Genomic DNA, 17,140 nt, shown 5'->3' with positions numbered 1-17,140 from the left:
ATGGCATACAGTGGTTGATGTGTTCTCTTACAGTAAATACAGGAGTCTGCAATCAAGAACTGACCTTGTACAGACCTTATAAAGAGATTAAACAGAGACATGTGCCTTCTAACTCTTCATTATTACATTACTGGGAGGTGGAGACCCCATCTTTCAAAGGACCATAAGCTGTTTTATGTTGTAGCATAGATAAGCTGTCCTGATTTTTTCCTGTGGCTCACAAGAGGAACCTGAGTGTATTTTAAAGTCACTCAGCAGTGATGTGGCAACATCTGGTGACTTGGAATTGATTGAAACGTTGAGGCCCACATGAGAATTTCACAGGTGGGTGAAAAATGGGAAAGCTAGCAAAACTGGCTCTGCTCACTTTCTTCTGGCTATCAGTATTAAAAAGTAAAGCTGACCAAATCTGCATGGTTGTTAAACAAGGAAGGCAAATGCTCAGGGATAAGATTCAGTAATTCAGAATATTGTTTAATTAAAATGGAAGTTGTGTTTTTTTTTTAATTTCTATTGTACAAATACAGACAAAGTTGCTTTTAAGTTTGCAGTTCTTCAGGAAAGCTGCATTATTGTGCTCTTCAGTTTATCTTACGATCCACTTCAAGTTCATGATTAAAAACTTCTAAGTGAAGGAAATTATTTTTTTCTTGAACAGTTTATCCTTAAAACTTTTGAAATGTTGCCTTTTAAAATTTCTGCTGGAGAAACAAATTCTTCTAATCATGGGAATTTAGACTTGTTTGGACTTTCTGCAGGCTGATTTACTGGCAGATCCTGCTGTATTCATGGCACGTGGAGCTCACTCCTGCAGTTGACAGATACAGTTTCCCATCTGGGCAAACACACACTTCATAAAGTCCATTAGAGTTTCCAGGTACTCCCCTTGTCCCATGAGGTAAGTTGGGCAAGCGCACAGTTTCAGAATCCAGTACTAACTGTGGAAAGAAAGGTAAAAGGCGTTCAGTTTGACAGAAACATTAATAAGAGAAGCTTTCAAAAATAACTGAGGTAGCAAACAGCACAAGGCAGTCATTTGACTATTCAGCGTGAGTCTGTGATCTTGTAAAATGCTCGGGCGAGAAGGACAGCTGTTGGTCTTACTTATCAGGACTGTGACATGAATCTCCCCCAAAGGTTTATTTCCTCCAGGAATGAGTGGAATTTTTGTTTTCATCACCCATTTTGTCATCAGGCCATATCTCAGTTGTAATGTTATTCGATTTAGATTGTCATGATTTGTTTATAATAGGCAATTCTGACTAATTCTGTTTCAACATATGTTTAACATGATTAAGTGCGTAAATGTTGTGTGGTGTGACAGGAGCTTGGCGTCCTTACCTAGCCGGGATGCTCCTGCACACTATATTCAGAGGGGACAGCCATGGACATTGCAATACCTCCCCATGAACGCTAGTTGGCCACCTCCCTGGGGTGGAACAGTGTCTTGGGTTCCTGCAGGGCATCCTGGGAGTTGGGTGCAGCCCTATTGGGTCCCGCAGGTGCCGCCAGAGGGCGCTGTATTTGGGACTCCTGAGCCCGTGTGAGCAACCAATTCATCACACCTGGAAGTGCAGCCGGAAATCAGGGATCAAGCACCTGGAGCACTTCCGGGTGAACAATAAAGGGAGCCAGTGACCACCACTCAGGGGCCAGAGTCGGGTGAAAGGAGGACGAAGTTTGGTGAGGAGTGGTGGAGTGAGAAGAAGAGGAGAAATTAGGGTTTATTGTGTGCTTGGGACTGTGTTGGGCTAGTGAGACACGGGGAAGACATGTCTCACAGCTGAAGAAAATAAAAATTGATTTCATTTAACACGTGCCTCCTGTGTCTAATCTGTGTTGGGTCGGGCACTATATAGAGTCTTTCTTACAGTGGTTTAACACTAGAATTACCAAAGCCAGCGAAAAAACTTATCCCAACCCACCTTAAATCCCTTCGCACCTCTCCATCAGTATCTTTTGTGTTGTAAATGTGTCGATCAACACAAGCAGCAAGCATCCGGCTATCCCATCCCTCCACCCACCGCCGCAGTTCAATTCACAAAGAAGGTTCTAACTGCTCAGTGTTTATCTTGGAGTGAAGTGCTGGCGTTGTAGAGGGTAAATAATATATCGTCATTTGGAATACATAGAGGTACATTTCATGTGTGTCCCGTGTCTACAATAATCTATGTAAACACATTGTTAAAACAGAAACGTTTTTCATGTTTTGGTAATAATTGACAAAATGTTGACATGAAATATATAATGTGTGAAACCTGAAGTCCAAATATCAAATTTACACTTTTACAAAAGGCACAAGTATGACAAGTGCACTTTTATTCAAGAGTATAACTGCAGAAAAGGAACTTGCGTTAGGGGGCGACATTGACATGCCCTTAATACGACCGCTTTGGTGGTGTAGCAGTAAAAACTGCTGACTCATAATCAAGACGTTTGCAGTTCGATCATAGACAACTCCATTTTGAGTAGTGAGCTGCTCTTATTCTTACTATTATAGAATCAAAACATACATTTGATTTGAGTCTGTAATAGCCGGTGTAAATTTATGGTACTTGTAAAAGTTAGCTTTTTTTTTTTTATTCAGTTTTATTCTCTCAGTCGCGTTCACGCTTCCTCTGATCTGACACTGCTGTTTTCAAATAAAGATGTGGTACAACAGAGGTGAAATCAGAAGAGGACGAGGGTTCTACATCAGAGAAAGAGAGCAGAAGCACTCCCTGCAAGAAACGTCCACTCACATATAAGAACAACACAGCTGCACCAGGCGTAAAGGAGAAAGATGGCACCATTTGGATGCAGGAAGAGGTCCGGGCATCATCCTGCTAATCAGTCTGCCCCACACCTGTCCTTCAATGAAACAGCATTACTTACAGAGCTTGCCAAGGTATTGTGCAAAGTCCTGTTTGTGATTATGTTTTGTGATGGTATTTACATAAAAAACATTTACTGTATATGTTACTTATATAAAAGCCAGATCGAATGTTATTTACCTTGATTTATTTACTTATCTTCCTACAGCGTAAAGTCACAAGTAGACTGCAGAGCTTCCTGTATTTGACCGACACGGTCATGCTCAGAAATTACATGTGTACTGAAGTGACTTTAGCTGCAGGTAGAAGCTCCTGTTGTTATGGTTCTCCCTTTGTCCAGAAACAGTTTCATAAGCTTTTTGACCTTAGTCTTGGAAAGTCTTTATCCCGTGGGACGACTGGGATCTTTTCATGAATAAGGAGTAGCATTGCACATGTACTTTATTAGGAAAATAGTACTTATTAATAGTTGCATAGATTTCAACAGGAGTTTCCACCTGCAGCTAAAGTCATAATCACAAACAGGACTTTGCACAATACATTGGCAATCTCTGCAAGCCCTGCTTTTTTTCTTTGAATGACATGTGTGGGGCAAACTGACTGGCAGGATGACGCCCAACCTGCTTGCTTTCTGTGTGTGTTAATTGACACATTTAAAACACAAAAGATGCTGACAGAGAGGTGTGAAGGGATTTAAGGTGGGCCGAGATTACGAGTTTTTTCGTAGGCTTTGGTAACTCTAGTGTTAACAATTTACTGTTAGTACAATATAGCTGAAAGTATTTAAAGTGCTTTTCACCTGTGCTAAGTGAAGAAAGCACTAGAAAAATCTAATTGAACCCATGTTTTTTAATGCAGGTACTGTATTGTCTTTTGGTAGATCAGTTTTAAAATTTCCATGCTTAATCCCGGACTTCTGTGTGATTGTAGCTGTAATTTGTTGTCATGTGGTAACCATTGGCAGTGTTGGACGCCATAAGAGTGTAACAGGATGAAGTATACATTACAAAAGAACAAAAAGTGCTGTCTTACCATTCCATCGCTAGTGTGGAGCATAATATTCATCTGAGATGTAGCCTCAATGTTTCCTGCCTGCGCTTTAATATGAACACCTTTTGGTGCATCCATGCTGAGAGATCGAGTTGGAGATTCCAGTCTGGCAAAAGTGGAAAAGAACAAAAAGAAAATGATCAGTGAGCAACAAACACACTTTTACTTTTTGCTGTTCTTCAGAGAAAATCAGTGGCATGACATCACAAGCTTCTCCATCTTATAGCAGACTAGTGAAAGCCTGAAAGCAGAACATAAGTGTGCTACTTGGTCAGGAGCTCCATCCAGTGTGCATTATTATCTCACTTATAGGAATGACTACTAATGCTTGGACTCCATTTCACGTGCTCACGGTGGTGGCTTCTTTATGGTGTATGCAAGCTCTCCTTGTGCTCTTTTGAATTTTCCACCCGGAAATCAAAGGCATGTCGATCCTGAATTGCGTGAATGTGTGCACAATTGTACCTGCTCACAAACTGGTATCCAAAACAGAGCTGGCTGCTATTTGCAGCAAGTGCATAAAAACTGCTTGAAAAACACATACATGGCTGGAATGAATAATTTATGCCTAGTTATATGTATTTAAAATTCATTAATCTATCAGTCATCAAGGTGAAATGGAGACCTCACTGTTAATTTATTACAAATAATGATCATTAATAGCAAATAGAGTCATGTGTCTACTTACAGTTTATTCTAGGACTGACCATTTACAGATAAGTCAAATTGGCCATATTGTTGGATACAAAGGCTGTGTGGGTCACTGACACACATGCAGTACTTTAACTGCTGGTGCGGAGTAGCACAAACCGATCTTCGAGGCTTGGCCTTCATACTCTGGAACCTTGTAAGGCAGCGTTTTCTTAACCACTGGGTAGCAACTGGGTTGCAAAGCATTGGTTCTGTCATGGTGGGTTGTTTCCTTGTTCCTAAGTGAATTGTTTCACCAAGGGGGACCCGCCAATCACACTCATTTCACAAAGGGGGTGGTTTACAATAGCCGCTAGTGGGTCATCAATGAAATTAAAATGGTAAAACTGTGGTACAGGACAATAAAGTTCGAGAAACACTGGTGTAAGGAAGGTGGTGCAAGATGAATACATAAGAGTTAGCCACGTGGAGTAGCACCGATAAAAAAAACTTTAAAGGGCCTTCCAAGAGTCAGAAAGCATACGAGACCCTGTAAAATATTAATAATAATACTAAAAGATTTACTACTGCATCTGCTTTTGGCAGTTTCTAGAACATTATTACCCTATTGTTTTCCAAAGGCCCTCAGCCATTAAGTACTAATCACCTCAACTCAGTCAGCTGTAAATTGGTGCATGACTTGTACATAAATAATGAAGCTGACTGTAAAGCACGTATCACTATGGTTTATAACTGATCTGCTCAAAGACATTACCGTGATACAGTACACTTTAAAAATGTTTCATAAATCATAATGCAGAATTGATGTTTCTGAAATAAACAAGACCAATCCTGGCACGACAGTGCAGGATGTGGCACTGAATCCTGGGGTTGAATCCTATGTATGCATGTTGCTCTTGTGCAGTCTGCACATTCTCCCAGTCTCTGCAGGGATCTTCCACCCACATTCCCAGTGACGTACTGGTTAAGCCCTGCCCCCTCGGCCCACTGCTGCTCTCTCAGATTCGCACAAAATAAACTGGCACCGCAAGGGAACTCTGATACTTAACACAATCCAAAAGATTTGCTTATTGGGTTCATTTGTCCTTCAAAAGTCTGAGTAAGGGTGTGTGCCTGAATGGACCTACCAATGAACTTGTCCTCTTCCCTGGGTCGGTTTCTGTCTTGTGTTGAAATGCAGTCAGGTTAGGCTATGGATCCTCCTGAGCCTTAACTGGACCAAGCACAGGTAAGGGTGTTATGTCAAATAATGAGAAAAATTTTAAGTCATTGCTATCTGTAGTTAGTCTAGTCACACTACAAAACTCATGTGATAAAGGCATTCATATAGAAGAGTTGGGTTAGTAATACAGTATTAATAAAGACCCAGCAGGCTTTTCACTTTTTAATAATTAAAAGAATTAAAAAGTGAGATAAGTAACATTGTATTGGTCTAGATTCGATTCTTGTTACAATCATATTACTTTATCTTGAGGAGTGTGTTGATGGTTTAATTAACTATCATAGGCCGCTTTTATGTAAAATGGCCACAGGAGGGCACTGTACACACAGCAGTAGTTCTATAGGGTGGTCCAGATCTAGTTATTCAATTTTCATTACGCTATAACTTATTAAGTTTATTACACAGAAAATCACCCGTAAAATCCCGGACTATCGAGAAGTGTGTGAACTGACGATATGAAGAATCGTCTTTGCACCGAACTGAAATCGTCCCCACATAAATCAAAGTCATCCAGACGATCTGGACCACCCTGTATACTGTAGAATGAGAAGACAAACAGTTTACAGCAGGTAAGATTAACTGGATGTACATCTATCTACCTATCTATATAAAAACCAAACCCTCAAATAATGCTCAGTTTTGTAAAAAGGTATTTTTTATTGACTACATTTTGAAAATTTCCAGCCTGAAAAAATTAAATGTTCACATCATTTACCTAAAGAAGTTATTATACCAAGCATCTTTTCTTTATATAGCTCCTTTCTACAGCCAAACTGGTGCAGTGTTGAGTACCTTCAGGAATACAGTTCAAATCCCATGACCAGCCACTGTCCGTGTGGAATTTGCACCTTCTCCCCATGTCTGTGTGGGTTTTCTCACGGTACCCCAGTTCTTCTTCTACGTCCCAAAGAGGCTCAGGTTATATAAAGTAAAAAGTCAACATAGGCCTGCATTAAGCCAGGGTGGATGTAAAAGGCTGCACCCTACAATGAATGGCACCCCCTTTCAGGGTTGGTTGCTGCCCGATGCTGAACTAAACTTAGTGGTTTTGATAATGGATGGACTGACAGTCCTTGCTATACTGAACACAATCTCAAGGGGGTTTACAAGTACAGATTAATGTTACACTTGTTTTATGTCTGTTTTCTACAGTTGGAGCACCAGTAGGTTAAGTGATTTCCTTAGGATGATCTAGCAAGTCAGCGTTGTGTGTCTGTGTCTTAACCATGAGGTCAAACCGCATGCAGAACAAGGAGAATGTAACATGGAAAAGTGTAAATTATCTACAAACCTGAGCCATAAATATCACAAAATTGCAGTATGCTGCACAGGTCCTTACTCTTAAAGTGCTAAACATAGTTTACTGTAATTATCCTGTTGTGCTTTCTGTAGGTATGTATCAGAAAGACAATATCACCTTGTCATCTATGAATCCTTCCTCTGCCCATTCCTAGCCTATGAAGCAGGCCATGTAAACCTACTGGAATTAAAAACTGAGTAGATGAGAAAAAAGGTCTTGGCATCTGAACAAATAATACAAAAAGAGTTGTTTAAAGTAAGAGTGGTGGGATGAAACTAATTCAGTAGTAATATTTAAACACACATGGAGCTTAGAAGTATAGAGAGAATGGAAAAAAGCCCAAATGCCAAACAACTACTTGATTAATAATATCTAAGTGTGCCTTGTTTTGATCAGCTAACACACATCTTCTTGTTCTTGATGCATGGTGTGTCAAAAAGCCAGAAACAACTGTTTGAGAGGATGTGAAGACCACATACTGAAGTTCCTGCAAGTGGCCAGGAGAGGGCAGCACAGTCAAATTATTAATAACACTTAAGTGAGGCTGCGGTGGATTCCGGAATTCAGCAGTTAATGATATGAGGTAGAGTCCTGCTCCAGTGAGCTCCTGCTAATGTCATGTTCACTTTACCTCCAGCTCACAGGTCTTCATAAGAATTTATGTAATACAAACGCAAGGGGGCACTGTAAGACCAGGTTGGCTAAGATAGGGGGACGATAGTTTAAGCACTTACAGAGTTATTTTTTTGATTGAGTAGTTACATCATTTAACAGCAGAATATACAACAACAAGCACAATTTCTTACAAAAGATAATTCATAATAATTGCCAATAAAATAAATTTAAACATAAAGTGATTTAGTGTGCCTTTTAAAACTGTTTTGTGTGCATCTTTGCAGTTATGTGTCACAAAAATGGGGGTACCTGCTTATCTTTGAATTCTGGCACATCTCCAATTGAAGTAAATAAATAAGTCATAATATATACAGTACAGGTCAAAAGTTTGGACACACCTTCTCATTCAATGTGTTTTCTTTATTTTCATGACCATTTACAGCACTCCATCACTCTCCTTCTTGGTCAAATAGCCCTTACACAGCCTGGAGGTGTGTTTGGGGTCATTGTCCTGTTGAAAAATAAATGATTGTCCAACTAACCTGACTTCTGCACAACACAACTGCTGGTCCCAACCCCATTGATAAAGCAAGAAATTCCACTAAATAACCCTGATAAGGCACACCTGTGAAGTGAAAACCATTTCAGGTGACTTACCTGTTGAAGCTCATCGAGAGAATGCCAAGAGTGTGCAAAGCAATAATCAGAGCAAAGGGTGGCTATTTTGAAGAAACTAGAATATAAAACATGTTTTCAGTTATTTCACCTTTTTTTGTTAAGTACATAACTCCACATGTGTTCATTCATAGTTTTGATGCCTTCAGTCATGAAAATAAAGAAGACACATTGAATGAGGAGGTGTCCCCAAACTTTTGGCCTGTACTGTATGGATGGCGTAACATTCGGGTGTGTTGTGCCCTCAGTGGACTGAGTACAGTAGGTAGGTTACAGGACCTTCTCAGCCCATTTCAGGGTTTTTTGGGCCAGAGGCTATCCCACCAGGGCTGGGCAAAAAGGTTGAAAACAGGCCTGGACAGGATTCTAGTCCATCACAGCGACCACTCTCGCTCGCACACCCAAATAGCTCATATTCATATACAGTGCCAATTCACACAACCAGAACAAATAAATAATAATAAAATAAACGTTTGCAAATCATTCTTTATATGCCAGAGCATGTCTGGTGGTAGTAATTTTCATGAAATGGGACTTGCAAAGTTGTATAGTTATGCCAAGCAAAAGGCAAACTTCATTGCAGTGAGTGACCATTATGGATATCAGGCGAGTGTGGCACTCTGATCGTAAATTATAGGGAGACTGAATTCTCTAAGTCCCCAACTGGAACACTTGTGTAGCGTGAATGCCTCCACACAAATCTCATTTTCATTTGTTTAATGCCTACTTTATCTCATTATCATCAGAGAGGGATTAGGACATGGAAAAAAACACTTTCACAAATAAACACAGGATTTCACACAGTGCTTGGAGGAGAGACAAATAAATGGCGATACTCAAGTGGGGTTCCCTTTTGGAGTTTTATGCACACTGTTCTAAATATATTGTGACAATGTTTGTTTTGGAAAGGCAGTGTTTATGGCAAAAAAAAAAAAACTTAAAAATAAAACCGTGGCATTTTGATATTCTTCAGTTTATCAGGACGCATAACCTAAAAATCAGGATTGTCGCTGTGACCAAGACATCTGGTCAGGTCACCCGAGATAATTATAGTGTCAATGAAAGACTGAATCATTTTAAACTGCAGATAATGGAGCTGTGAGGTTGGTTTAGTGCCAGCTTAATACTGATGTGAGTACTGTGCTCGATCCTTTCCTGGCCAGGACACCTTAATGGAAGGACAGTATGGAGGCATAACCCATTAGGGATGGAACAAAAGTAATATTCCTTACAAAGGGATAAATTATTGGATGAGGAGGGGTTGTTGGTGCATTCAGGACAAGTATATAATATATGGCAGTGTTCCGCTGGTGTGGACCCAGTATGGACACCTGTGAGGATTTATGGGAGTAATTTATGTAATATAGTTTTGAAGGACAACCCTGTTGGGGTCCTTGGGTGCCGGCAGAGGGACCCTGCTTCAGGAGACTTCCGTCAGTTCCTTTGGGCTATTCCCCAGTACTGGCAATACTCCCAGGTCTGACGTCAAAGCGAGCCATCCGACCTCCTCTGGAGAGTCAGCGTTCGGAGGCAGAAGGCAAAGCTCACCTGGAGGAGGAAAATGAGTAGTAGTTTACTGAAGGATTGTGGAATTGGTCAGTAAGTAAGGTATTTTGTGCAATAAAAGCCCTTTATTTTGTACCTGTGACTCTTTAGTGTGGCGTGTCTGGGATTTGGGGCTCTGTGGTGCCCCCTTGTCTTTTGCACTGAGTAAATGTTTATTCACTTTGTGCATAACGGCTTACACGTACATTTATTCATATCTATTTTGTTTTCCTTGCTTGCCTTTTCTACTTTAATGGTTAGGAAGATTGTTTAACTTACTTGTTATGACTTTAAACATTAGGAAATGTGAAATGAAGATGCACTGTATTCTCTTCTGCTTGCGGTGAAGCCACTGGGAAGAATTCATAAAGTAAAAACAACTTGCTGTGTACAACCAACTGGACTTGCCAACAAAGGATGCATTTGGATCTGTTTGCTGTCAGCAGTGGCTATCACAGGTGAAAAACAGGAAAATATGAAAAATATCAAAGTTGGTATAACTACTGGCAAGGTTACGTAGAAACAGTAATTTGTAGTTGAACTTGCAGAGAAGCTCCCTCTGATTTAAGACAGAAGATTTCATAGGTTCGCCAGTGCTTTTCAATGAGAGATTTTGAAATTTCTAATCTTTGTACAGTGATTTGTTTGAGATATCTTAATGACAATTGACATGCACTCATTTACTTAAAGAATAAGTGTGTCACATTTCAAGAAAATGACAGACATGTCCTGCCACAAAATATGCTTTGCACATTAAATGCAAACACAGCTAAAAAGACTGAAGTGAATCAGACTAAAGATTAATCAGATGATCAGTGCTTTTTTATAGTATATTTACAGTATGCTTTTTTATAGTATATTTCCTACTTAAATGTGATCACAACGCAATTAACAAGAAAAATTATTATTATAATAAAAGAACGATGAAATGAAATGGAATCACAAATATTACCGTAGAGACAGTTGAGCAGGGCACTGAAATGTTGGAGGTTAATGTAGATCAGAAAAATTGCTTTGACTCAAAAATTGCCATTACATGACGGTCTAAAATAATAAGATGAATAAATTCAGGCGCTCTCGAGCAAACTTTGTAGAGAAATATGTTCCAAATGAACATATTTCACTGGAACGTGTAATGTCCATCCTCTCATCTTTAAAATTATCCAATTTATTTGAAAACTAGCAGTGCTACACTTCTAAAACAGATTGACTCTAAGTAATCAATGTAGACCTCAGCATTAACGTTTGTAAGTGCCCAATGCAATGCATACTCTCTGTTATATGCTATTTGGTATGGGATTCGTAAAAGCAGAATTAATGTTTGTGATGCACCATCTATTAGAATATAGCAACCAGATGGACACATAGACACTTATCCTTTTATTAGGGTGGATTTGAACTCACACAGTAAGAGAAAGGTTACGTTTGAACTGCATCCTGTTTTTATGTATATTTTGCCTGTTCTAATTCTTTCTAAAAATATATTTTCTCTCTCTGAATGAAACAATTTATTCTGTAATCCACCCTTTTACTGAATTCACAGAAAGCCTAACATAGGGTAGGTACAACCCTAGACAGGCCACTAGTCCGTTGCAGGGTGCTCGCACATACACAGCCACGTTAACTCACAGTAGGTTAGCTTCAGCTCGTCAGTTCGTCTAATGTCATGAAGGTAACTTCATTACATCATGTTTGGCAGTCTACCAGTGGCAGAGATTATTTATCTCTAGCAAAAGCATAGGAGAAGTCTTAACATGGTTGCCATAGTGTGGGTCAAGTTACAAGGGAGTGGTGTCAAGTGTCAAGCTGACAAGCCCTCCATTTCTAAATATTTTTTTCCTTCTGGGAGACCCTTTTCCCCCACATTCCAAACATGTGCATGTTAACTGGTGACTGTAAAATGGCCTTGTATGAGTTAATGTGTGTGTCTGTGTGAGTGTGTGCTGCAGTTGACTGGTTTCTCATTCAGAGTTGGCTCTTGCCTTGTGCTCAGTGCTGCTGGGTAGCCCCATCTCAACTCTCATAACCCTGAATTTCATTAAGTTAGATGATAGATGCTAATAAATGTTACTGTATATCATCACCAAAATCCACATCTTTATGGATGATTGCTTTGCCCTGCTCCTGATTATATATTCTTTTGCATTCCACTTTCTTGCCTACACTGTGTTTTCTTTACAATCTTAATTGTTCCTCATATGATATTTCATTGTAGTTCTTGTTTGTTGGTGTGGGGCCGCTTATTGAATTAAACTGTCAGGTGCTGCAGTCATTAGTGCTGCAGTTACCTGCATGCTCTATTTAAGACCCCCAACTGGCCACTATCCATTACTGCTGTGTTATGGCCTAGTGGTATTTTTGTCTAAGTCAAATCCAAAATATTCATTGAAGGCTTTGAGAGTTGCATTTCATATTGTAATTTATGTACATTAGTCATAATTATATGGTGGACTACTCCCTCCTGTTCCTTTTTTATCTTCTCTGTTCTCTTTTACCATGGGTGCTTACACCTTTTAATCATTCCTATATGTAATATAACTTGCTTGTGATAGGCATGACTGTCTGTCCATATGTCTGTCCGCATGAAACAACTCAGTTCTCAGTAGACAGATTTTGATGAAATTTGCAAGACTTATTATTCAATAAAATGTGCCAGGACAGTCCAGCTCTTGTAGAGATATGTCAAACACAAACCATTTCAGGTGACTACCTGTTGAAGCTCATCGAGAGAATGCAAAGAGTGTGCAAAGCAGTAATCAGAGCAAAAGGTGGCTATTTTGAAGAAACTAGAATATAAAACATGTTTTCAGTTATTTCACTTTTTTTTGTTAAGTACATAACTCCACATGTGTTCATTCATAGTTTTGATGCCTTCAGTGAGAATCTACCAATGTAAATGGACATGAAAATAAAGAAAACACATTGAATGAGGAGGTGTGTCCAAACTTTTGGCCTGTACTGTATATTTGTAATAACAAACTCTTTGATGGAGTGACTGCACAATTTTAAAATGCTCCAAATTTCAAACCAGCTAACCACATCTATGAATACACTTGAATGTTATGCCATTTTCTTACTTGTTTCTTCGTTAAGCAGTTCATTTCTTATTTGTTTCTGTTTATTAATGTGTCTGGTTATTCACTGATGAATGTAGTTCTTTATTTATTTTTTCAGTATTGAAAAACGTTTTATTCTTCTCAATTCACTCCTTTGTTTAATTTAATTCAATAATGAACTTATTAAAGTTTATTTTTAAGTCTATAATGTTTTTCTTAAGGCTTTGGCCATTAATGTTTTGGGCAATCACAATTACATTTATATAATGCCAAGGCCTCTTCAATTTGCATGGGAAGTGGAAAAAAAAAAAAAAGATACAAAGTTAAATCTGTTTTCCACAAAGGGGACGACAAGTGAGGGGCAGCCATCTATGTAATCAAACTCTAGCTAGGCCTGGGGACATAAAAACAGTTAGAGCTGTAAATCTGCATCAAACTTTTCTAAAGTCCTATAAGCAGTTCTAAGGTCTGCCTACTTCATCTGTCAGTTCAAGGTGGTGGCCTGGCACACTGTCAACTCTGAATGCCACTTTGTGCCCTTATGCCATTCAAGGCAGTGGCTCTGGCTTATCACACTCGTAGTCTACCTACAAATCTTCTGGCATGACTACATTAGAGCTGGGATGTAACACATCTAAAAAAAAGGAGAAGCCAAAGAAAATGTAGCCTTCTCGCTGGTTTAATAGGCAAAGTCAAGTGAAGATCAAGCTTCCAGCCATGCCTCAGAGGAGCTTTCATCTGTGTGTGGGGCTGGTGCTGTGTTTTTGACAATACTTTGGATGACTTACAAAAATGAGGCTTGTGTAAATGAGGCCACTGGGCTGAAGTCTGAAGTTGTCTATAAATCATATTAAAAGATGCCAGGCTCAAAGTTTGTATATTACAAAAACAAGAAAAAGGTAGTGTCTCTTTCAGGTGACATCGCGACTCAAAAGTGACAGAGCTAGACTTAGAATAACCTTACGGGTAAAGATGGCTACAGCAGTTCTGGGAATGTAGTGTATGAGTGACACTTTGAGATAAATTAAATTGCATTATCAATCAACCAGTCAATCAATCTTTGTTTTCTATGACACATTTCAAAGTGAAAAGAGTCACAAGGCACTTTACAAAATGATTAAAGAGATTACGACACGAGCAATAAAGACAATGAGACACAGCAGGAATGTATAATATGGCATGGCACACACGGTTAACATAAGAGTCGACACTGGCTTGGTCAATTTTTTGATGTATAAGAAATACTTGTACGGAATGGAAAACACACCATTAGTTTATTTTTTTTTTTTACTAAAGAAGAATTAGGCATTATTTTTTTACATAGTGATCCCAATTTAAAAAAAGGTGAACCAATCTACTTGTTATTTTCTACAACGGACTCCCAATAGTAATTCTGTGGATTCTATGACACTATGAACAGTTCTTATGTTTATTCACAATAACATACCCGACTCTCCATGAAACAGTATAAACAAAAAACACTTGAAAAGACGCAAGTTCACTAGGTTTAAATTACCTGTCATTGTTGAATGATGGATACAACAAATGAAATACCTGAAGTAAGCCCCTTTGTACAATCTCCTAGTGGGATGTATGAATAGGGCATCGGATGAAGCCTGTCCTGTGGCAGCTTCTGAACAGACTTGAGGGTGTGACTCCGTCATTTGTTTCATTGCCCCTTTAATGTTGTTTTAATCGTTATTTTAACGGGTACAACCACGTATCTACTGGCATCACTGGCACAGAATCATTTGGTGACCCCACTTTGACCTATTTGAAAACACAATTTCAAGGCTGAGAAACAACAAAGACACTTTACTCCATAACATGTGTTTGGGAAATTCACACACTGTAGCTTCAAGATATGACAGGCCGTTGATGGAAGCTGTTACACTCAATCTGCTTTACAATGCTTGTTTAGTCCTCAGTACTTCTCGAGTTGCCACTTTATTATTTTTATTTATTTATCACAGTTAGATTGACAGAAAAAGACATAGAATGGGTGAATGACCAGTCTTAATTTTACAGAGTATTTCGCATTTATCACCAGTTAAAAAAATATTCAGTTTACAGAGACAGATTTATACATTTGCAGCTTTAACTTGCACTTGGCCAGGTTGCCTTTTTTACATTCTAGCACACATCCAATTATTCTTCTTCTTGTATGTCAGTATGATTTGTGAAGAGCCTGTTATAAAACGCCTTAAAAACAATCAATTGATTGACACGCTGACTTTATCAACATTTATAGGCTATTTGAAACTACTTTGCAGTACACAGTAGTGTTGTGGCTCTGCGCTTAGCACTGCTACCTCACCCATCCAGCATCTTTCTTTCAAAGCATGGGCCCAGTCACTGTCACCAAGTACTCTAGTTTTCCATGTATATGCTTCTTGTTAGTGGCTGGCATTTAAATTCCTTTACTATGTATTTCTTGTTAATTTTGAAATCTTTTGTGTTAGTATTGCTAATATTTTTGATACTATGCATTATGATGTGTTTTTTCTTAGTTTTCTGTAATATTTAATTTCCATGTGTCTATGCTGGTTTAGTTATACTCAATATAATTTTTGGGAGATTCCAAAAGTGGCAAGGCCATCTCTTCATCTCTGTCAAGGGACTACCCTCAACCCTATAAAGGGGGTGTAAACACACAGTCAGTCCCCTTGTGGTTCACTGAATATGCTTGGTGGTGTTGGTAAGTTTTCTTATGATTATTGCTTTGTTATTTTCTGGATTTTTTGACCTCTTGATCTGGCTTTTGACTTCTTTTGGAATTATGTTCCAAATATTATATGTGACTTTGAATTGCCTATTTGTTAAGGCAGATCCTCCTGAACTTTTGGGCTCCTTGGAGATTTTTTGTCCTCTTGAGCTTTTTTGATAAATAAATCTTTTACTTTTATTAAGATTCTTCATTTGTCTCTTTTTGGTTTAAAAGCTTAAGGTTGATGAACCCTTCCACTTGTGGAGCTTGCCACACTCATCCCCATGAACACAGTATTTCAAAAGTGCTTTTTGAAAGTAAATAATATCAAAGTGACCTTTATTAAACAATTCTGAACAATTTTATAGACTGTAAACCTTTTTGATTATTATTATGAAAATAAATGTGTACACTGTTGTGATTGTTGTGCTATAGTTCAAAAATTAAATAATGGACAGTTACTGTTGGGTTCCATTTATATTAATCCATTCCACATCACTTTGTTCTCTATCTTTTTAAGCAAATCTGTATCTTTAAGGGCACTCACTATATAATTAGTAATTTGTAAAGTTTGTATTTGTAACTATCTCTGCAGTCATTGAAGAGCACTATGCACAGCAAAGCTGAATTGAACTGAAGGGGCCCTCAACATCAAGACATTTGATCATAGGGATAAAACACAACTGCAAATCAAACAGAACAGAAACAAGACCTCTGCTGTCCTTCTGGGCCTTCCTGGTGTGATGGCTCACCTTCTTGTCAAGCACTCAGAATGGCTTCTCTTCTGACCATCCATCTCTCTCTCTCTTTCACTCCCTTCATCATGATCTCACCTCCTCCTACTCCTCACACCAGATGAGTCTTCATCACCAAATCTCCCGAGTACAAGCTCAATAACATTCTGTCCATGAGGTGGCGTTTAATATCATTCTAGAGTTCACTTCTGGCCAAAGGATAGAACACCTCTATATTTGCTCCAGGGACTTCTAGAGTAGGTAAGTAGACAGACAGACAGACAGACAGACAGACAGACAGACAGACAGACAGACAGACAGACAGACAGACAGATAGATAGATAGATAGATAGATAGATAGATAGATAGATAGATAGATAGATAGATAGATAGATAGATAGATAGATAGATAGATACTTTATTAATCCCAAGTGGCAAATGGCAGGGTTTCCTATGGCAGCTGTCCTACGAAATAATCCCTTATGTTCCATTCTAAGACCATTTGGCCTCTACTATAGTAGCCACCTTTAACATTTCCTCTTTGTTTTCACTCTTTCTTTGACCAAAGGGATTGCCATTCATTCCCAACACTGGGTTGACCCCACTCTGGCGCCCTTGGATCTGATATTTATTTCTTTACATACAAGTTTGAATTTAACTCTGTGGGTTTTGCCTTTCCTGTTGTAATCCCCAGACATATGTCTTACTGAAACATTATGCATTATGAATTTTGCCCCACTCGTCTTCCTTACAGTACATATGGGTCACATGG

The 17,140-nt window shown here is 38.8% G+C and overlaps 1 protein-coding gene across 3 annotated transcripts in view; it reads right to left on the bottom strand.

The window, feature by feature from the left end:
• Positions 1-448: 448 nt before the first annotated feature.
• Positions 449-17,140, bottom strand: part of sgcg (sarcoglycan, gamma) — a 525,990-nt gene continuing 509,298 nt past the window's right edge. For all 3 annotated transcript variants that reach the window (XM_039745447.1, XM_039745445.1, XM_039745446.1), the window contains exons 7-8: positions 3,846-3,969; positions 449-938 (exon numbers count right to left, since the gene is read on the bottom strand). In XM_039745447.1, coding sequence (XP_039601381.1) covers positions 765-938; positions 3,846-3,969 — 298 coding nt within the window. In that variant the 3' untranslated portion in view covers positions 449-764. The remainder of the gene's footprint in view (positions 939-3,845; positions 3,970-17,140) is intronic.

The sequence above is a fragment of the Polypterus senegalus genome, chromosome 2 (assembly GCF_016835505.1).
Source record: "Polypterus senegalus isolate Bchr_013 chromosome 2, ASM1683550v1, whole genome shotgun sequence".
In the NCBI taxonomy this organism is placed as follows: domain Eukaryota; kingdom Metazoa; phylum Chordata; class Cladistia; order Polypteriformes; family Polypteridae; genus Polypterus; species Polypterus senegalus.
This window is presented reverse-complemented; position numbering and strand designations above follow the sequence as displayed.